We start from the raw sequence: 22,641 nt of genomic DNA on the forward strand, positions 1-22,641 counted from the left end.
GGAGCATTTTGAGTTCCAGAGGCCAGTCTGCTGGCAGACTGACAGCTTGAAAGAGGCGTTGTTTGTAAATTTTATTTGAATTGTTATTTGGTGTGTATGTCTGGACACACCATGTACCTGCCTGCTGCCCTCAGGGGCCCCACACAAGCAAGGAAAAAAGATAAAAGAAATAGTATTCAGAGTGAAGAGTTCAAGTTAGCCTGGGTAATTTCATTTTGAAAGAGAGCCATCTTGACTGGGAGCTGAACTCAGGCACCAGGAAATATCACAGAATGTACACTTGGCAGCAACAGCGTCCAGGAGGTATCACAGAATAAATACTTCATAGAAAATAGAGACAATCTCCCTGGCAATAATCAATGCGAATCGGGTGGGAAAATTCTCCCCAAGGTTTCAGATACAGTTTAGAAGAATAGCCATTGTGATTATGTGCCTCAGAGAAGGTCACCTTGCCTCTCTTTACCTAATCCTGTAATGTCAAGGCATGCCCCCCCCCGCTTGCTGTCATAGAAACATGTGCCCCCCCCAGCTTGCTGTCATGGAAACATGTGCCCATTTGCTGTCATGGAAACCCCGATCACAGACTTTCCCTTTAAAAACCCTGCTCACGCAGGGCTTAGGGCCCCACTTCTCTACTACTGTGTCAGTGAGACTTGGGTCCCGAGTTCGATCTCTCTCATGATGAAGCTCTCTTGCTCTTGCATTGAGTCATCTCACCCAGTGGTCTCTGAGCGTCCCATGATCCTGGCATTACAAGATGTCAGAATTCTAGAAGCTTTTCTCTCATGGCTTAAAGACACAAAGTAGCAACTTGTTCACTAAATAAATTTCTACCTAGACCAGGATCAATGGTTTAGATGGTTGACTTAAAAAAAAGAGTGAAAAAAGATTTGTTATATATACAGTATTCTGTCTGCACGCACACATGCATGCCAGAAGAGGGCACCAGTTCTCATTATGGATGGTTGTGAGCCGTCTCGTGGTTTCTGGGAATTGAACTCAGGACCTCTGGAAGAGCAAGCAGTACTCTTAACCTCTGAGCCATCTCTCCATCCCCTTAAAAAAGCAGCTTTAAAAAAAAATTTTATGTGCATGAGTGTGCTCTGCCCATGTGCCTGGCTCCTATTACTTGGATAGGACATCAGAATCCCCGGAGCTGGAATCACTGGCAGGTGAGTCACCAAGTGGGTGCTGGAACTGAAGAACTCTGGTTCTCTCAGGAGCGGCCACTGCTCTCATCTCTCCACATGCTGGACATGTTTGACAAGGGTTGAATAAGACTTCTGTGTCCAAGGTTAACTAGTGAACCTGATTTCTGATTGTATGACCGGCAGGTTTTAAAATAATGTATTTAGTTTTATGTGCATAGGTGTGAGGCTGTCAGATCCCCTGGAACTGGAGTTACAGACAGTATATAAACATGGTCTAAATAAGTAAATAAGACACTGTATAAGTAAATAAATCTTTACAAAAAAGATCTTAAGAGAGATGTTGTGTGAGCAGGGCCTGGTGGCTCACACCTTTAATCCCAGCACTTGGAAGGCAGAGGCAGGTGGGTCTCTGAGTTCCAAGACAGCCAAGGCTACAGAGAGACATCCTATCTCAACTCTCTGGGTGTTTTGAATAATAATATCTCCAGCAGACTCATATTTGAATTACTTAGGGAGAGGCATGAGGAGGCCTGGCTGGAGGAAGTGTGTCATGAAGGGTGGTGGGCTTTGGGGTTCCAAACGCCCAAGCCAGGCCCAGAAGTCTCTGCTCCTTCTCCAGAGCCATGTCTGTCTGCACACAGCCATGCTTCCCACTGTAACAATAGTGGACTTACTATTTTTTAAAAAGATTTATTTACGATGTATACAGTGTTGTGCCTGCAGGCCAGAAGAAGGCGCCAGATCTCGTAGATGGTTGTAAGCCACCGTGTGGTTGCTGGGAATTGAACTCAGGACGTCTGGAAGAGCAGCCAGTGCTCTCACCCTAAGCCAGCTGTCCAGCCCCGATAATGGACTTTTTAAATAAACCTCTGAACCCGGGCACAGCCCCACTTGACTGTGCCCCTCCACAAGAGCCGCCGTGGCCACGGTGCTTCCTCACAGCAGCAGAAACCTTAGCTGACCACTATCTGGGGCTACAGATGCTCCCTCCACGTTTAGCGTTTCTCCTGGGTTCCAGGCGCTGAACTCGGGTCATCAGGCTTGTGAAGCAGATGCTCCTTCACCCTCCTTCCCTGCCTCCCACTCTCTGCTCCTCAGGTTTAAAATGTCGGGGTGTAGCCAGGGTGTGGTGACACCTTTCTAGCCGTAAGTCACCAAACTCGATGGGAAGTTTGTTGTTTCAACAAATGAAAAAGGAGGAGGAAGGGGGCACCTTGGGATGTGAAGTAAATAAGCTGAAATTAAAAAAAAAAATCCCAATCTTTTGATTTTACCAAGAAGACTCAGGAGCCAGATGCTGGGGTTGATCTTTTTAACCTGTATGTCTTCTAAAGCCTATAGTTTTGAGTTTTAGGTTCAGGTTAGTACCTTTCCAGAGAATGGAGGAATGTGACCCTATCTGTGAGGACAGATATAAAAAAGCGAGCGAGCAATGACCTTCACTCAACAAAAAGAATGACCAGACCCTTGTCTTGGAGATAGTGTTTCTTAGCAACCAACTCCGATGCGCTCAATCTTTCTGAGTAGACCCTGACCTCCAGCCAAGAGTCCGCAGGACCAATCTTTAAGGATGAGCTAACCACCCCCACCTTCAATTGCAGCTGCATCCACACTTGGCAGGACTGGCCAAGCTTGAACACCTAAGACTAACCAATTACCTCACTTTACAGCTTCCTCATCCAATCCTGAATTGCCAAGACTGCAACTTCAAATTTCCCCCGCTCTATCCTCTAAAAGCCCAAGGCCTTTGTCTCCCAGTGCCACTCCTTGCTGACCAGCAGGGGTGACCCCATTGCACAATGGTCAAAATAAACCTCTTGCGATTTTGCATCGAGACCTGTCTCCTGAGTTCCCTTCATCCCTTCTCCAAATTAGGCTCATGCTGGGCCTAACAGAGTGAAAAGTTGCTTAGTGAAGCAGAGAATGCTCCCAGCTGACCTTCCTACCCAGCTGACATCCCAGAAGCAAAAGCCAAACCCAAAAGCCCTTTCTTCTTCTCCATGCTGTTCTAAATTCCCCTTCTCTCTCTCCCCCTCCTCGAGACATGGTTTCTCTGTGTAGCCTTGGCTGTCATGGACTTGCTTCGTAGACCAGGCTGGCCTCGGACTCACAGAGACCTGCCTGCCTCTGCCACGAGTGCTGGGATGAAAGGCCTGTGTGCTGGCATTGAAGGTGAGTGCCACTACTGACCAGCAAGCTGTATTTTATTGTACTTTCATTTTGTTTCTTTGAGACAGGGCTTCTCTGTGTAACTGCCCTGGCTGTTTTGAACTTTCTTTGTAGACCAGGCTGGCCTTGAACTCACACAGATCTGACTGCACCTGCCATCTGAGTGCTGGGATCAAAGGCCTGTGCCACCATGCCCAGCTGCAAGCTTGAATTCTTAAATTTTCTCTTGGAGACTGGAGGAAGAGATCACTCATTGGTTAGGAGTACTTTCTTGGTGCTCTCGTAGAGGCCTAGCTTTGGTGCCCAGCATATAAGTCACAACTGCCTGTGACCATAGCTCGAGGGATTCCAGCACCCTCCACAGCCTCTGCAGACACACACGTGTCACTTAGTCATATATAAAAATGCCTTATTAAAAGTTAAAAATTTATTTGGGGCTGGGCCTGAGGCAGAGCTCTGTGAGGTCAAGGCTAGCCTGGTCTACATAGTGAGTCCCAGGAGGATTAAAAACTAAAGCAGTATGTAGCTATGTGTGGTGTGCCCACATACCCACATGTGTGGACACACACGTGTGCAATTACACATATATGTGTTTGCAGGGTGGACAGAAGTTAAAGGTTGCAATAGGGTTAGCCCCCTAGCTGTCTCCACTCATTTCCTGAGGCAGGGCTCCTGCTGGACCCGGGACCCATTCCAGTGATTCCAGCTTGTGTTGCAGTTGAACGTAACACAAATCCCAGTGTGTGTGTATGTGTTATATATGTATGTAAAAACAAGGTTTTCCTGCCCTGACTGTCCTGGAACTCATAGCCTCCTGATTGCTGGGATTACCGCTCAGAGAATTTAAACACTTTGAAGGCAATTTGACAGCATGATCATTTAAGCAGCACAGAATGTATTGCAGGCGCTACTCTTACCAAGACTCTTCCCAAAAAGCAATCTAATGACATTGACTAAACTACAACAACCATGTCTGTCTCCTGTCAAGTAGGGGCAGAAAAAGGCTTATTACAGCACGTTCAGTCCAGCACAGAAAGAAATCGGGTAGAAAACAAAGTGTAGTTTCCGTGGGAAGCCTCGGTTAAAAAGAAAGTTCTGTCTTTGACCAGCGCACACAGGGGAGAGCGCGAACGCAGTCCCCCACTACCACAAATTATGCAGTCGAGTTTCCCGCATTTGGGGAAATCGCAGGGGTCAGCACATCCGGAGTGCAATGGATAAGCCTCGCCCTGGGAAAACCACCTTCGTGATCATGGTATCTCCCCTGCCAGGTAAGTATGAGTTCCACGCCCGCCCCGACCGCCCTCCCCCGACCGCCGCTCCCTTTCAACTAACGCCCACACCCGGGGCCGCCGCCCCGCCCGCGCCCCTCCACACGCGCCCGCCACGCTTGCCCCGCGCCCGACACACGCGCGCCTCACGCCCATGATCGCCACGCGCGACGCCGCCCTCGGGATCCGCGGGACCGGCAGCCTCCGCGCGGGGCCTCATCTGCATAGCCCCGCCCACAGCCTTTCCCGTCCGGCTTCCGCTTTCCCCTCCTTTCCCTCCTGGCTCTCCTCTCTCTAGACCCGCAGGCTCTCCCCCGGCCTGGCCTGGCGCGCGCTCTGCGGCCTGCACGACTAGACTTCTCGTCCCGCCTGGGAGCCGTCTCCCACGGCTGGGGAGAACACGCCCGGGCGTCGTGGATGCCAACGTTTCCGAAGCCCCTGGACCTCCGTCCCGGGAGCAGCCCACAGCGCGGGGCCTCCGTAGCCGACCTCCGGGTCTCGCGCAGGAACCCCCTCAGCTGAGGCGCCTTCCTCTCCGAGGACTCGCGCTCGCGTCCACCCGACACACACACCAGCCTGCGCGGCTGGCTGGGCTCTCTCGGCCTCGGTGGGGTCCTGTGGGGTCTGTAGGGGCCCTAGGACCGTTGCTTTGCTTTCCAGTCAGCAGACCCCGGGTCTGGTCTGGAGTACCGACACCCCGTGCACCCCCTCAGTAAAACACCTTCCGCCGGGCCCTCGACACAGCTCTGACCCGTTACAGTCTCCCGTCCCGGGGAGACCGGTTTCCTGCCGGGAAAGAAAAGCCAAAGCCCCGGGGATGGAGAGATGGCTCAGAGGTTAAGAGCACTGGCCCCTCTTCCAGAGGACCTGGCTTCAATTCCCTGTCACCCATATGGCAACTGCCTGCAACTTTACATGTGAGCAAAACACCAAAGCCCCTGCTCCGGTGTGGTGCCCCGACCACCGTGAAGGTGGGCTGGTTTACAGCGCCCCAAAGTTCTCCCGAGAGTCCGGGGAGGAGACAGCCACCTTCCTGTCGGGTTCCTTTTTAGTTACCCTCAGTCAGGGGTGAACCCCAGCAGAGCGCTCTTCACTCCGCCTTTCAAAGGCGAAAGGTGGCTGTGGGGGACTCGCGTCACCCCAACACTGGGTCCACGATCGCGGCTCACCTCCACCGAACGGTTTCTGGGTTTGGCCTTTTGATCATGCGTCGTTGTGACACTCGCCCTGGGGAGACACGACACAGGTCCACGCACCCCAGACAGGGCCACAGCAGACCCAAGCCCGAGACCACCGAAGTCCACTCGGCGACGCAGCCGGTTCATCGGGCGTCCTTACGGGAGTACGGACGAGGTGAGGGTTACTGGGGGCCCAGGGAGGACTCCCAGGCGCTGCATCACGGAGCCTCACAGGGGTGGGGACCTGGAGCCCCTGCACCCCCGCACCGGCCCCAGCAGGATGGAGTGTCGCCTGCAGCTGGCTCAGCTGAGCCTCACCTCCCACACACCCTCCTGCTCGCTCTCTGAGGCTCCTTGGCAGCTTGCTCTGCTGGTTCCCGGTGGAGCCGAGCAAAACTCCCTTCACACACAGAAGCTTAATGTGCAAGCTTTCTCTTCTGAGCTCCAGGGAGGCAGCCAGTTCGGGGGTCTGAACTGCGCCTCAGCCTACCACCGGGGTCCAACCGTTCTTGAGTGCAGACTGAGGCGTGACAGAAGATGAAAAAGAACACACACGCTACAAGAGATCAGTTCCGGGGGCTGCCGGTGGAGACTGATCCACAGCTCCCTTCTTTAGTCAGAGCGAAGGGGTTCACGGAGGAGTCAGACTTGTTTACCGCGACCTCCTGTGTGATCCTCACAGAAACTAAAGGGAAGGAACTTGGCAAACATCCTGCCTATCCCCTGTCTCCAGGTGAAGGCCTGGGTGAAAACATGTTTTTCTCTGAGAACGCAAGAACAAAGCAGGCTGGCAAACAAGCAGCTCTGCACAGATGTGCGTCCTGAAGGGGAAGCTGTCTTGCATAGTTAAAGGCGGAAACCCGAAGGTGATAAAGCCTTAGTGAGTGTCAGGGTCATCTGATCAAATTTTACCAGGATGGGTTGAACAGGGAGTTTCTGTTGGAGGCTGGTCCTGATCCAGGACACGTAGCCACGAGGGCTTTAGCGGTTTTCCAAGACATTTGGTCCGGAATCCAAGGTCTTTAATTTACCCTCCCAGACATTTGGTCTGGAGCTCAAGGTGAAAACGGAAGAAGTGGACCATGTGTCTGTGGTAAGCGAGGGCTTTGCAGGCATTATGGTTTCACAATGTAGGTGCCTCGGTTAAGGCAACAGCAAGTTAACCAGTTAACAGACAATTAGGAAAATGTTTCAAGGGCCCAGGCAGGAGACGGCTCTGCAAGCTTGGGGGTGTGAACCTAGTTTGGCTGTGCCAGCGAAATGGGGGAGGGACAAGTAAGGGTAGCTCCCAGCAGTCTGGGCTCTGGAGGCAGCCTCCTCACAGCTGCTCTGAGAGGGACTCTCAGCGGCCTTCACTGTTTACTCCTGGCAGGAAAGGGCCTGGTGGAGCTGGTCAGTTTCAGGGACTTCCTGAAGCTGTTTGCAGTTGTGTTCCTGCTGGCTTAAGACGGTTCAATCTTTGAGAAAAGGCTGCACAGCAACGTCTATGAGTGTCGCCCGAGGGGTGTCCCCTGTCCTGGAGCTGGAGTCACAGGCCGCTGTGAGCTGCCTAAAGTGGGTGCTGACAACCCGCCCTGGTCCTCTGCCACAGCAGGGCAGGCTGAAAGAGGAGTCAGTTACCCAGTGGTGTTGCTTTTAAAAATCCAGCTGCTGCGGACGCCTGGACCCCTTTCTGCAGCGTGTTCCAGTCCACCAGCCTTGCAGCCTCGCTGGCCAAAGACGTCAGCAGGTGAAGGGACTCTCGCCAGCCTGAGCATGTCGAGCAGGGCTCCTGCAGTCCTTGCCCTTCTGCCCCCTCCCCTCTGCCTTGCTAAAACGCCCTTAGATCACGTTCCTAAAGCTAGCCACCAAGGTCTGCTCCTCTCTTTGGTCACTTCCTCCTCCCAAGGCTGACCACCAGGGCCCAGCTGGCAAAGTCCTGAAGTCCAGCAATCCAAACCCCTCTTTGACCGCCCTAATTGACATGTCTAATCAAAATTAAACACAGGGTTCCCCCTTTGGCCTTTATGAACTGCCATCTGCCTGTGGCCTAATCCCTCTCCTCTCTGTCCTTGGTGGAACCCACCCCTGCTCCCCACCAGGACACATGCCCCCCCTTTGTTCCTTTCCCCCTTGTCCTCTATCTCCTCTCCTTGTCTGTTACCCCCTTTCCTCTGTCCCTCTGGGGCAAACAGTCTCCTTTGTGCTGAGAACTCGGCCACCAGGGGGTGTCTTGAGCCTACACGGGTCCCTTCAGCAGGTTTGTCCCTTTCTCTCCAGTTGCAGCTCAGGCCCCTCCTCACACTGGCCACCAAACACCTCTTAACTCCCGCCTTTCCCATGGCTCTGCCTGCTGGGCTTCATGTCCTTGTGCCTCCCACAGGGGAGGTGAAGCTGCTTCTGGGCTTGGAACCTACATGCTTACGGCAACTGCTGGTGCCACCTCCCCTACACGCCCGGGAGGATGGGTGGACGTTCCCTCTACCCCTCAGCAGCAGCGAACCCAGAGTGGTGTTGACAGGGACTAGCAGAGCTGGCCACTGACCTGTCCTCCAAGCATAAACCAGCCTTCCTGGGTAGGCCCCAGGCGGAGCCACGCACTTAGGTGTATTCTTTCTGCCTTGCTTCCCTTCATGAAACCCTCTCCTGTGCACGTGTGCACACATGGTATGCACAGCACTCGTGTGTGTCTGTGTGTCCAGGGCTGAGGCTGACTTCTGGGACTTGGTTCTCTGCCTCCACTCCAGGGGGTCTGGGGCTCAAACCCAGGTCAGGCTTGGTAGCAGCAACCCTTACCCAGGGAGCCACCCTGACACCCCCAAACACTTTCGGGAGGAACAGGGTTCGGGGTGGTGTTGTGGAGGTTTTGGCTTATGCTATGTAAACATATTTTTGTGATCCCAAGTGGGGGATTTTTAGTCTCTTCACAGCTGATTATTGCCTAGTGCAGGGGTGTGGTCTTTGCCAGCTGGGATGAGCTGAATTCTAGGACTTTGAGGGCTACGGATAGAATAGCCCAGAGGAAGAGCGCGGACTGCTTGCTGCCTTTGCTGGCTTGCTGGTCACCTGGACTTCGGGATTTCCTGACCATGACACTGGTCTTGCCCCCAAAGACTCCTAGGATCCTACCCAGCAGGAAGAAGAGGACTATGTCCCCCTTCCCTCCAACCTTCTTTCTCCTTGGGGGGTGGGCTTGGAAGGGAGGTACAAGCTTTAAGGAACCCCCAAATAAAGTAGCGTTTGAAAAGCTAGCTCCTACAAGGTAGGGGTGTGACATCTTGCAGCCCCTGGCTGGCCTGGAGCTTCCTGTGTAGACCAGGCTGCATCAAACTCAGAGATCCACCTGCTGCCGCTGGGATTAGAGAGGTGTGCCACCACGCCCGGTCTCTCTGGGTTTTCCTTCTGCTGTTGCTCTTTTGCTGGACAGGGTTTCCCTGGCTGTCCTGGAACTAGCTATATAGACCAAGCTGGTCATGAACTCACAGAGATCTGCCTGCCTGTGCCTCCCCAGTGTTGGGATTACAGGCCTGTGCCACCAACTCCCATAACCCATGTTTCTTTCTTTCTTTTCTTTTTTTTTTTTTTTTTGAGACAGGATTTTGCCACAGCAACTCCAGTGTTGTCTGTGTAGCATGACAATGGTCGTGCTGCTAGACAGGAGATACATTTCCCTCCAGAATAAGCTCCCTGGAGGTCTCTGGCAAAGTGCTCGTCCCTTGGCCACCTAAGCCAAATAGACGTACTCCGAGATTCCTATGTTTCCTCAGTTGCGGGGTTGGATTAATGAGCTTTTTGTTGTTTCTCTGATTCTTGGAACAGCACAATTAACTATTCAAGGAAACACATTTCTGATAGATTATTAAAAGCTTTAGCAAAAATAGAGTGGAAGAAAAATAAAATTTTAGGAGAAGTAATGAATCAGATTCAGTATTAGGAATTGCCTGTGGAAAATCCAGACATTATAGGTAGTAAAAGAGCAAGAGCTTTAGGTTTTTCTAAGAAAAATAGTTTATCAGGATCTGTCAAGATAAATGCTCTGGGTATTCCCAATGCAGTCATTCATGGCAGGAAGCATTACAAGATTAGGGGGAAATAGTGGGCTCCTCCTTTAGGGAAAGTACAGAACTACTACAGAACATTACCATACACAGGTGTTTATGATGAAGCGGGAAGATGGGAGGTCAGAAGGTTTTATATTATACTATGAGTTTTATGGATAGACTGGCTCGAGCGCATCCCCCTTGGTGCCTTATCTCTAACGAGGATCGTAAATCTTTAGCAAGACAGATGGGAGGATGGTTAGAAAAGGTGTATTTAGACTTCAATGCAGAGAAAGATTTTGGCAGGTATCTGACTTTGCTCGGAGGACTGTAACAGCCAACTTTTCCCTTCACTAGTTAGTAATAATGAACTTGCATGAATAGCCATGAGTGTGAGGTTTTTTGTCCTTTGTTTGCTTTGATCAAAAAATTCCTAGGCCAAGATTTCTGGTGGGCACTGTTCTGTCTGGCTACACTTTTGAGTTAAAATGTAAACTTTGTATTCTTGGTAAAAATCTAAATGTTCCGGGAAGTATGCCTACTTTAAAGTGTTTATGTAATCACTATAAAATTATTAGCTTGACTTCAGTAAATCGCAGCAGATTCAAAGCGGTGTCGTGTCTGTCAATCGCCGAAACCGTGCCTTCCTGAATATACAAAACCCTGATTCTCCCGCGGTTGTGGGACCCGACTGGGTCAGTCCCTGGCAGGATTTTTCTCTGTACTTGCCTATAAGCATACAAGAGGCCTACAGAACACCTAATAAATTAGACCAGAAAAGAAATCCTCCTGCCACATAATCAAAACAGTAAGTGTACAGAACAAATTAAAAATACTAAAAGCTGCAAGGGAAAAAGGCCAAGAAACATATAATGGCAAACCCATTAGAATCACACCTGACTTCTGAACAGAAACTATGAATGCCAGAAGGGCCTAGACGGATATCATGCAGAGCCCAAGAGAATACAGATGTCAGCCCAAACTAGTATACCCAGCAAAACTCTCAGTCCTCATAGATGGAGAAAACAAGATTTTCAACGACAAAAATTTCAACAATACCCACACACACATCCGGCCTTTCAGAAGATACTAGAAGGAAAAATACAACCCAAGAAAACTACTTTCAAGAAAACACAGGAAATAAATAACCTCACTACAGCAAAACAAAAAGTAGCCAAGCACACAAACACTACCACAGCCAACATCAAAATCAAAGGATCTAACAGCCACTGGTCATTAATCTCTCTCAACATCAATGGACTCAATTCTCCAATAAAGACACAGACTAACAGAATGGATGCGTAAACAAGACACAACAATCTGTTGCATACAAGAAAACACACATAAATCACAAAGATAGCTATTACCTGAGAGTAAAGGTCTGGAAAACAGTTCCAAGCAAATGAACCCAAGATGCAAACTGGAGTATCCATTCTAATAGCTAATAAAATACTTTCAACCAAAATTAATAAAAAGAGATGGGGAAGGACACTTCTTACTCACCAAGGGAAAATTTCACCAGGAAGACATCACAATCCTGAACATCTATGCCCCAAATACAAAGGCACCACATTTGTAAAAGAAACATTGATAAAATTTAAACCACATATAGATCCCCACACATTAATAGTGGGAGACTTCAACACCCCACTCTCAACAAAGGACAGGTCAACAAACAGGTCAAAAAAACAGAAGTTAAACAAACAATAACTCTAACAGAGGCCATTAATAAAATGGACCTAACAGAGATCTACAGACTCTCTCACCCAAACACAAAAGAACTTGCCTTCTTCTCAGCGCCTCATGGAACCTTCTCCTTCTCACAAAGCGAGCCTCAACAGATACAAGAAGATTGAAATAATCCCTTATATCCTATCTGATCACCATGGACTAAAGCTGGACCTCAACAACAACAGAAATAGCAAAAAGCCTACACACACGGAAACTGAACAACTCACTATTCAGTGACAGCTGGGTCCGAGAAGAAATAAAGAAAAAAAAATCAAAGTCTTCCTAGAATTCAATGAAAATGAAGACACAACATACCCAAACTTGTGGGACACGATGAAAGCAGTGCTAAGAGGAACATTCAAAGCATTAAGTGTCTTCAAGAAGAAATTCAAGACAGCGCATTCAAGCAACTTAATGGCTCACCTGAAAGCCCTAGAAAAAAAAAGAAGCAAACACACCAAAGAAGAGTAGATGGCTGGAAATAATTGAACTCAGGGCTGAAATCAATAAATTAGAAACAAATAAAGGAATTCAAAGAATCAATGAAACCAAGAGCGGGTTCTTTGAGAAAATCAACAACATAAACCCTTAGCCAAACTAACTAAAAGGCAGAGAGACACTATCCAAATTAACAAAATCAGAAATGAAAAGGGGGACAAAACGACAGACAATGACGAAATCCAAACAATCATTAGGTCTTGCTTCAAAAGTATATGCCACAAATTTTAAAATCTAAATGAAATGGACAATTTTCATGATCTATTCCAATTTCCAAAGGTGAATCAAGACCAGGTAAAATAGTCCTATATCCCCTAAGGAAATACAAGTGGTCATCAAAAGTCTCCCATCCAAAAAAAGCCCAGGGCCATAAGGTTTCAGCACAGAATTCTACCAGGCCTTCAAAGAAGAGCTAACACCAATACTCTTCAAACCATTCCACAAAATAGAAACAGAAGGAACATTACCAAATTCATTCTATGAAGCCACAGTCACCTTGGTACCTAAACCTCACAAAGACCCAACAAAGAAAGAAAATTTCAGGCCAATCTCCCTTATGAACATTGATGCAAAAATACTCAACAAAATACTTGTAAACCAAATACAAGAACACATCAAAGATATCATCCACTATGACCAAGTAGGCTTCATCCCACGTACACAGAGGTGGTTCAATATTTGGAAATCCATCAATGTGATCCACCATATAAACAAACTGAAAGAAAAAAACAAAAACACATGATAATCTCTTTAGATGCTAAAAAAGCATTTGACAAAATCCAACATCCATTCATGGTTAAAATCTTGGAGAGATCAGGGATACAAGGCACATACCTAAACATAGTAAAGGCAATATACAGCAAACCTATAGCCAATATCAAACTAAATGGAGAGAAACTTAAAACAATCTCACTGAGATCAGGGACAAGGCAAGAGTGCCCACTCTCTCCATATCTCTTCAACATAGCTCTTGAAGTCCTTGCTAGAGCAATAAGACAATTCAAGGAGATGAAGGGAATACAAATTAGAAAGGAAGAAGTCAAGTATCACTATTTGGAGATGATATAATAGTATACCTGAGTGACCCCAAAAATTCTACCAGGGAACTCCTACATGTGATAAACACCTTCAGCAAAGTGGCTGGATACAAAATTAACTCAAAAAAAATCAGTAGCCCTCCTGTATACAAAAGACAAAAGGGCTGAGAAAGAAATTAGGAAAGCACCACCCTTCACAATAGCCACAAAGGACATAAAGTACCTTGGTGTGACTCTAACCAAGCAAGTCAAAGACTTGTATGAAAAAAATTTCCAGTCTCTGATATCAGAATATGGAATGATCTCCCATGCTCATGGCTTGGCAGGATTAACATAGTAAAAATGGCCATCTTACCAAAAGCAATCTACAGATTCAATGTAATTCCCACCCAAATACTAACACAATTCTTTACAGACTTTGAAAGAAAAATTCTCAACTTTATATGGAATAACAAGAAACCCAGAATTGCTAAAACAATCTACAATAAAAGATCTTCTGGAGGTATTGGCATCCCTGATCTCAAGCTGTACTATAGACCAACAATACTAAAAACTGCATGGTACTAGCATAGAAACCAACTGGTGGATCAATGGAATCGAATAGAAGACCCTGAAATAAATCCACACACTTATGGACACCTGATTTTTGACAAAGATGCCAAAACCATACAATGGAAAGAAGATAGCATCTTCAACAAATGGTGCTGGTCTAATTGGATGTCTCCATGTAAAAAAATGCAAACAGATCCATACTTACCACCCTGCACAAAACTAAACTCCAAGTGGATCAAAGACATCAATACAAAACCAGACACACTAAACCTGTTAGAAGAAAAAGTGGGAAAGAACCTTGAACTCATTGACACAGGAGACAGCTAGGCTCTAAGAGCAACAATCAATAAACGGGACCCCATGAAACTGAAAAGCTTCTGTAAAGCAAAGGACCCTGTCGTCAAAATAAAACGACTGCCAAGAGATTGGGAAAGGATCTTCACCAACCCTATATCTTACAGAGGGCTAATATCCAGAATATATAAAGAACTCAAGAAGTTAAACAGCAACAAATCAAGTAATCCAATTAAAAAATGGGGCACGGAGTTAAACAGAGAATTCTTTTAGTCATCAGAGAGGTGCAAATCAAAATGACCCTGAGATTTCACCTTACACCCATCAGAATGGCTAAGATAAAAAACTCAAGTGACAACACATGCTGGAGAGGTTGTTGAGAAAGGGGACCCCTTCTCCACTGCTAGTGGGAATATAAACTTGTACAACCACTTTGGAAATTGATCTGGTGCTTTCTCAGACAATTAGGAATAGCGCTTCCTCAAGATCCAGCTATACCATTCCTAGGCATATATCCAAAAGACCCACAAGTGTACAAGGACATTTGCTCAACCGTGTTTGTAGCAGCTTTATTTGTAATAGCCAGAAGTTGGAAACAGCCCAGATGCCCCTCAGTTGAGGAATGGATACAGAAATTGTGGTACATGTATACAATGGAATACTACTCAGCAATAAAAAACAAGGAAATCATGACATCTGTAGGTAAATGGTGGGATCTAGAAAAGATCATCCTGAGTGAGGTATCCCAGAAGCAGAAAGACACACAGGGTATATACTCACTCTTAAGTGTATATTAGACATATAATACAGGATAAACATACTAAAGTCTGTACACCTAAGGAAGCTAATCAAGAAAGAGGACTCTGGCTAAGATGCTCAATCCCCATTCAGAAAGGCAAAGAGGATGGACATCGGAGGAGGGAAAAAACAGGGAACAAAACAGGAGCCTACCACAGAGGCCTCTGAAAGACTCTACCCTGCAGGGTATCGAGGCAGATGCTGAAACTCATAGTCAAACTTTCGGCAGAGTGCAGGGAATCTTATGAAAGAAGTGGGAGATAGTAAGACCTGGAGAGGACAGAAGCTCCACGAGGAGAGCAACAGAGCCAAAAATTCTGAACACAGGGGTCTTTTCTGAAAGTGATACTCCAACCAAGGACCATGCATGGAGATAACCTAGAACCCCTGCACAGATGTAGCCCATGGCAATGCAGTGTCCATGTGGGTTCCATAGTAATGGGAACAGGAACTGTCTCTGACATGATCTCAGGGGCTGGCTCTATGATCAGCTCCTGCTGAAGTGGGGAGCAGCCTTACCAGGCCACAGAGGAAGATAATGCAGCCAGTCCTGATGAGACCTAATAGGATCTCATCCTAGGATGATCATCTTAGGATCAGAGGGAAGGGGCAGAGGACCTCCCCTATCAGTGGACTGGGAGAGGAGCATAGGTGGGAAAGAGGAAGGGAGGGTGGGGTTGGGAGGGGAGAGGGAGCTACAGGGGGAACACAAAGTGAATAAACTGTAATTAATAAAAATAAAAAATTAAAAACAAAACAAAAAAGAAAGGAGAACTCGGGTGTTGGAGAGCTGTTTGGTGATGGAGGCTGCTCTTCCCTAGGACCCGCATTCCTTTCCCCGTATCCACAGTGAGGTGCCGGGTCCGGGGAATCCTATGTCCTCCTCGGCAGCACCCCCCTCCTGTCCTTCTCACGCACGGCACACATGTAGCACACAGATGGGCAGGCAAAAGCACTCCTACACGGCAGAGCAAAAGTAAAAACCTAGTACGTTTTTTCACAATGTAACATTAATAAAAAACACACTGTCCGCTTTAGAACAACAACAAACACGGGCAAGAGAAGCATCGTGCATTCTGTCCCCTCCTATCTCTCAGCGTTGACGCAGCACTTTCACCTTTCCAAAGCGTGGCACCAACATTGGTGGATCCTCACAGCACCCCTGTGAGGGAGGTCGACGAGTCCTGTCCAGCAGAGGCCTGAGGCAAAGGCCAAGAGCATCTTGCCCAAAGCAGACTGAGGCCACGAGGGCAGCTGGGGAGGGCCAGACCCGACCCCACAGGCAAGGGCTCTTGGTCCTGCACTCGCCCACGGTGGACACCGCCTGGGTGTGTTTCTGCCCACGAAGGTCACGCACACCAAGGACGAAAGGACCTCTCCGCCAACAACAGGAAACCCGACCAGGTCAGTCAGAGAGCGCACTCACCAGCACAGGGACGAGGGAGGCGAGGGAACAGGCCCCGGGGGAGGCTGGGTGGGGGCCATGGCAACTGCCTGTGAGGCGGACCGGACCGCAGTCTCCAGGATGGTGTGGAGAAATGTGAACAAACTAGGAACCCGGTCCCGGCTGACCCGGCCGGAGCTCCGGGGTTTAGAAAGACGCGGGCTGGGTGGACAAACGTCTCAGGGTTGACGGGCTGAGCTGGGGACGGGATCCCGGGAGCCAAGATGCCCCTGTCCAGCTCCCCCACAGTGCAGCGCAGAAGAGCAGGCCGCGCTGCCGGAACACGCTCTGTGCGCTGGGTTCATCTCAAGACACAGCGGGCAGGGCAAAGATCAGAAAGCAGACCTGCACTGTAGAGCTAATACTGGAGTAGATTTATTATCGCTACCCCGAGTTCCAGAGTGATACAGGGAGCGCGGAGTTAAAACGCCCCGGTGGCCCTGGGCGGTTACAATATCGGTTTAGTCCACAAGTTTAAGGCAAACATCCTAACGCATCCGCTTCTCTTCAGAGAGCACACTTACAAAGCTTACACAAACTCTGACCCAAAACGTCTACGTTCGTTAATTCAAAGTAAGTCTATTAAGATGCTTACACGGATACATGAAAGAACACAGGGCGCTTCAAAAAGAAGAAAACAATCCAGAAAGGCAACCTTTATCTTGTGTGAACGACATACTCTGAGAAGGTCAAACTGGACAAGTGGTTCCTAGGTAAATAAGGCTGGCAGCCAGAAAATCGCCACGTAGGAACAAACGCAGTTAAGACAGGCTACTTAGAGGAGAGAGAGGGTTGAACTTTGGGCTTCTTGGAAGGTCAGGCGCGGGCCGCTGAGCCCCGCCGCGCCACTGTCTCTCAGAAGAAGAGCAATGCATCGGCCTGCGGTGTCTGCTGTTCCCAGTGAGCTTAAGATGCCGGACGGACGTCATCAGGAAAGCAAACCAGAGTTGAAGGCAGCCCTTTTCGACAGAAGGCGAGCGGGGCCTATGTGTCCCCGTTTAAAACCGCAAGGCAGTTCTGCAGCAGCTGGAGATTGCCCTAGAGTCGGAAACACAGTCAATCATCAGTCTCTTTAGTCCTGACAGCTTGAAAAGAGTTGTTGTTTGTAATTTTTTTTAAACTGTTATTTGCTGTGTATGTCTGGGCACACCATTTGCCTGCCTGCTGCCCTGAGGGGCCCCATACAAGCAAGGAAAAGATAGAGAAATATTATTTAGATGCCAGAAGTCTAGAAGCATTTCTCTCACAGTTTAAAGACACAAAGTACCAACTTGTTCACTAAAGAGATTTCGACCTAGACCGGGATCAATGATTTAGATGGTTTGACTTAAAAAAAAAATTAAGATTTATTACATATACAGTGTCCTGCCTGCATGTACACCTGCACACAAGAAGAGGGCACCAGATCTCATTATACAAGGTTGTGAGGCACCATGTGGTTTCGGGGAACTGAACTTGTTCTGCCCAGTTCATGAACCCCAAAAGACCAGGAATAAACAGACTCCACTGTAAATACATGAGGTTCTTTTTATTGTAAATTACAAGCTGCAGCTTGGGCCCACACCCCCCCACTGCCGGAGCGGTGGGAGCTGAGCTCGCTGTGCTCAGGTTAGTTGGGTGATTTAAAGATTCTGGTCCATCCCAGCATGCCCAAGGCAGGGGTGATTCCTGTCTGGCAAGCATCTATTGGTCAAGATGCTACATTTTGAATTGATTGGCTATAGGAAGGTCCCCAGACCATAATGACCAGGTGTCCCTCCCTAGGGGGATGGGCCAGTTTCCTAGCAACTGTATCTCTAGTGGATGGGGAAAGAATGCAGTAAGGCAGTCCTTCCCCTCAGGGCATTACTGGACTTCTCCACCCACCTAGTTTTTTTTATCTTTTGGTCTCTCAAACTCAGGACCTTTGGAAGAGCAGCCAGTGCTATTAATCTCTGAGCCATCTCTCCAGCCCCTTAAAAAACAATTAAAAAAACTTTTTGTGTGCGTGAGTGTGCTCTGCCCATGTGCCTGGCACCTATTAGTTGGATAGGACGTCAGAATCCCCAGAACTGGAATCACTGGCAGGTTAGTCACCAAGTGGTTGCTGGGACTGAAGAACTCTGGTTCTCTCAGGAGCGGCCAGTGCTCTCATCTCTCCACATGCTGGACACGTTTGACAAGGGTCCAATAAGACTTCTGTGTCCAAGGTTAACTAGTGAACCTCATTTCTGGTTGTGTGACCGGCAGGTAAACTATCATGTTTTAAAATAATGTATTTAGTTTTATGTGCATAGGTGTGAGGTTGTCAGATCCTCTGGAGTTACAGACAGTTGTGAGCTGTCATGTGGGTGCTGGGAACCCGGGTCCTCTGAAAGAGCAGCCAGTGCTCTTAACCACAGAGCCATCCCTCCAGCTTCTAAACTAATTATTTTTAAAATAAAAATGCTAGCACTGTACGCAGATCTATTCTACAGAATTGCCATGCAGGTAGCCATTTGTAGAACAGTTGAACTAGCTTCAAAGGTTAGGAAGATGGGTTGGAGAGATGGCTGAGTTCAATTCCCATCAGCCACATGGTGGCTCACAACCATCTGTAATGAGATTTCATGCCCTCTTCTGGCCTGCAGACATACATGCAGGCAAGACACTGTATAAATAATAAGTAAATAAATCCTTACAAAAAAAGAGCTTAAGAGAGATGTTACATGAGCAGGGCCTGGTGGCTCACACCTCTAATCCCTGCACTTGGGAGGCAGAGGCAGGTGGGTCTCTGTGAATTCCAGAACAGCCAAGGCTACAGAGAGACATCCTATCTCAACTCCCTCACACCCTCTGGGGTGGTCTGAATAAGAATGGCCCCAGGAGACTCATATTTGATTACTTAGGGAGAGGCATGAGGAGGTGAGGCCTTGCTGGAGGAAGTATGTCACTGAGGGTGGGCTTTGGGGTTCTAAATGCCCAAGCCAGGCCCGATGGCTACTTCTTCTCCTGCTGCCTGCCAATCCAGAGGTAGAACTCTCCGTTACCTCTCTAGAGCCATGTCTCTGCATGCCAGCATGCTTCCCACTGTAATGACAGTGGACTTGTTAAATAAACCTCTGAACCTGGGCACAGCCCCACTTGACCGTGCTCCTCCACAAGAGCCGCCATGGCCACGGGGCTTCCTCACAGCAGCAGAGACCCAGCTGACTCCCGTCTGGGGTTACAGATGCTTCCTCCACGTTCAGCGTTTCTTCTGGGTTCCAGGCGCTGGACTCGGGTCATCAGGCTTGTGAAGCAGATGCTCCTCCACCCTCCTTCCCTGCCCCCACTCTCTGCTCCTCAGGTTTAAATGGCAGGGTTTTGTTAGGTAGCGCAGCATGGCCTCATAATCTCCTGCGTCACAGTCCCAAGGGCCACGGTGACTGGCATAAGCCTCTACACCCCATGGGAAGTTTATCCTTATTGCGCCGTGTCTCAAGTCTTTTTTGCAGTTCTAGTTCTGTGAGGAGACACCATAACCAAGGCAACTCTTGTTTCCTTTTTGATTTTTCAAGACACGGTTTCCCAGGATGGCCCTGGCTATCCTGGAACTTGCTCTGTAGAACAGGCTGTCCTGGAACTCACAGAGCTCCGCCTGTCTCTGCCTCCCAAGTGCTGGGACTAAAGGCATGTGCTAACACGCCCTGCTCAGGGCACTTCTTACAAAGCAGCATTTAAGGGGGTCGGGGAGGCTGGCTTACAGTTTCAGAGGGCAGTCTGTGATCATGGTGAGAAGCATGGCAGAGGACAGTTTCTGAGACCTTCACATCCCCATCCACAGGCTCAGGGACAGCCTGGGGGTGGCTTGAGCTTTTGAAATGTCAAGCCCACCTCCAGTGTCAAGGCCACAGCTCCTAATCCTTCCAGTCCTATCAAAGAGTTCCACTCTCTGGTGGCTATGCATTCAAATATATGAGCCTATGGGGGGCATTCCTTTTTCATTTTTAGTTTTGGTTTTTCAAGACAGGGCTTCTCTGTGTAGCCCTGGCTGTCCTGGAACTCACTCTGTAGTGTAGACCAGCCAACCTCAAATTCAGAGCTCAGCCTGTTTCTCCTTTCGAGTGCTGGGATTAACGGAGTGTACCACCAACTGGCAATGTGGTCCTTATTCAAACCACACAACACACACAGATAGAGCTGTGCATAGGAACACACTCTAGTAACCCCAGAACTCAGGACAGAAGGATTGCCATGAGTTTAAACCAAGTCTGGGTTACAGAGTGAGCTTTGGGAGATTTTGTCTCAAAGGCAGAGAGTGCTGATTACTTCCCTAGCATATGCAAAGTTCTGGAGTTGATCACAGAAAAGGAAAATGGAGACCAACATTCGTCAGCCATCATAATAACTGTACATTCAAACAAGAACCATGCATGGATCAAAAGATTTCTTAATTTTTTTAAAGATTTACTTATTGATTATGTACACAGTGTTCTGCCTACATGTACACCAGCACACCAGAAGAGGTCACCAGACCCCATTACAGATGACTGCCACCATGTGGTTGCTGGGAATTGAACTCAGGACTTTTGGAAGAGCACCCACTGCTCTTAACCTTTGAGCCATCTCTCCAGCCCTCTTAAGATTTATTTTAGGTATATTTGTTTTTGTATGCATGTATGTATGTGTACTACATGAATGCCTGGTACCTGCAAGTGCCAGGAGGGGCATGTGATAACCTGGAACTGAGTTGCAAACCACCTTGTGTGTAACTTGGAACCACACCCATCCCCTCTACAAGAACAAGTGCTCTTAGCCTGCTGAGCATCTCTCCAGCACACACTGACGGAGTTTAAAAGATAATCATCAGGCCTGGAGAAATGGCTCAGTGATTGAGAGCACTAACTGCTCTTCCAGAGGACCTGGGTTCAATTCCTAGCACCCACATTGCAGCTCAAAACTGTAACTCCAGTTCTAGAGGATCCCACACAGCCATACTTGTAGGCAGACACCAACATACCTGCAAGAAAAATAAGTAATGAAAAAAATGATTTTGCTGGGCATCAGTGTTGCACACCTTTAATGCCATCACTCTGGAGGGAGAGACAGGCAGATCTCTGTGAATTCGAGGCCAGCCTGGTCTACACAGCTACTTCCAGAATAGTTAAGGCTACATTAAAAAACCCTGTCTGGAGAGAAAAAAACAAAACAAAAAACACTTTTCATGCTCTGCTAGGACTTGCTTGTTTTTTTGTTTTTGTTTTAATTTGCTTACCACCAAATAATATCTGGTGTATGAACACACTATAATTCATCCATTCACTCACTGAAAGGAATTGTTGATGACTGATTTCATTTTTGTGTGTGTATACCACATACACTCAGGTACTTTTGGAAGTAAAAACGATGTCTGATCTCTGGATGTGGAGCTAGGATGATTATGAGCCACCTGAGGCAGGTGCTGAGATTGAGTCCACCAGAAGCAGCAAGTGCTCTTAACTGTAGGCTGGCCTTGAACTTGTGACCCTGCCTTTGCCTCTTTTCAAGTGTATCCTGCAAGTAAGCACTTGTGGAAGTTTGGTTTATGATATGTAAGCTCGGTTTTGTTTTGGTCCCAGGTGTGGGATGTGGGGCTGACTCAGACTGTCCACAGCAGCAACATTTGCCTCCTGCCAGCTCTGAGGGGCTCTTTGCCAGCTGCAGACAGTTTAATTCTGAGGACTCTGACAGGGAATAAAGGCCACGGCCGAGAGAGAAATGGGGGCTCCGAAGCAGAAGGCAGCGGCTGCTGCTTCCTCCTGCAGTTCCCAGCTGCTGTGGATGCATTGTGACCTCCTGAAAAGAGGACTGGACTTGCTCCAAGGAATCTGATGACCCTAAGCCCCAGGAAGTAGCTAGGGAAAACTACTCCCTCTCCCCACTAACCTTCTTTCTCTTCTACCTGGTGTTGGTGTGTTGGAAAGGATTCGGGTGAAGAAGGAAGGGATAGGTTTAAGAAACATAAAGTAACACCTTCATGCACTAACACAACTGGCAAACAACAGGCAGTATTTTTTTAACATTATTTTCTGTATACATGTGTGCAGGCCAGAACAACCTCCCAAGTAGAGGCTGAGGCAAGAAGATCACTGAGTTCAAGGCCAGCTGGTCTACCTACTGAGCTTTAGCAGAGCCCTACTGAAGCAGTTTAGCAGCTGCTTCAACAACAACAAATAAACAACCCAATTCCCATTCCCGCAGGATGGGAATGCAGCTCCGCGACAATGCACTAGCTTGCACAGATGCCTATATACAATTCTAGTAGTGAAAACAAAAAATCCCAAATAAGGACCAGTGAGAGGGCCAATCAAGTAAGAGCACTTGCTGCCTAAGACTGTGCCCTCAGTTCTATCTGGAAATTGTACAAGAGGAGCAGTAAAACCAAAAAGGGTGTTCCTCTGACCTCCACACGCACACACGTGTGTACAGGCATACAAGTGTAAAAGAAAACATCCAAATAAACCAAGGACAGTTGTGTCAAGCTCCTGAAGGAGGTTGATCAAAAAATTAGCATCTACTA

At 48.1% G+C, this 22,641-nt stretch overlaps 1 protein-coding gene and 1 non-coding gene across 2 annotated transcripts in view; both read right to left on the reverse strand.

The window, feature by feature from the left end:
• Positions 1-4,435: 4,435 nt before the first annotated feature.
• Positions 4,436-4,599, reverse strand: LOC132655652 (U1 spliceosomal RNA). The gene has a single exon (XR_009593442.1). It is a non-coding gene; the product is annotated as a U1 spliceosomal RNA (small nuclear RNA).
• An 11,894-nt stretch (positions 4,600-16,493) lies between these two features.
• Positions 16,494-22,641, reverse strand: part of Snx6 (sorting nexin 6) — a 46,800-nt gene continuing 40,652 nt past the window's right edge. Inside the window, exon 14 of the mRNA XM_021655232.2 lies at positions 16,494-17,180. Coding sequence (XP_021510907.1) covers positions 17,127-17,180 — 54 coding nt within the window. The 3' untranslated portion in view covers positions 16,494-17,126. The remainder of the gene's footprint in view (positions 17,181-22,641) is intronic.

The sequence above is a fragment of the Meriones unguiculatus genome, chromosome 7 (genome assembly GCF_030254825.1).
Source record: "Meriones unguiculatus strain TT.TT164.6M chromosome 7, Bangor_MerUng_6.1, whole genome shotgun sequence".
In the NCBI taxonomy this organism is placed as follows: domain Eukaryota; kingdom Metazoa; phylum Chordata; class Mammalia; order Rodentia; family Muridae; genus Meriones; species Meriones unguiculatus.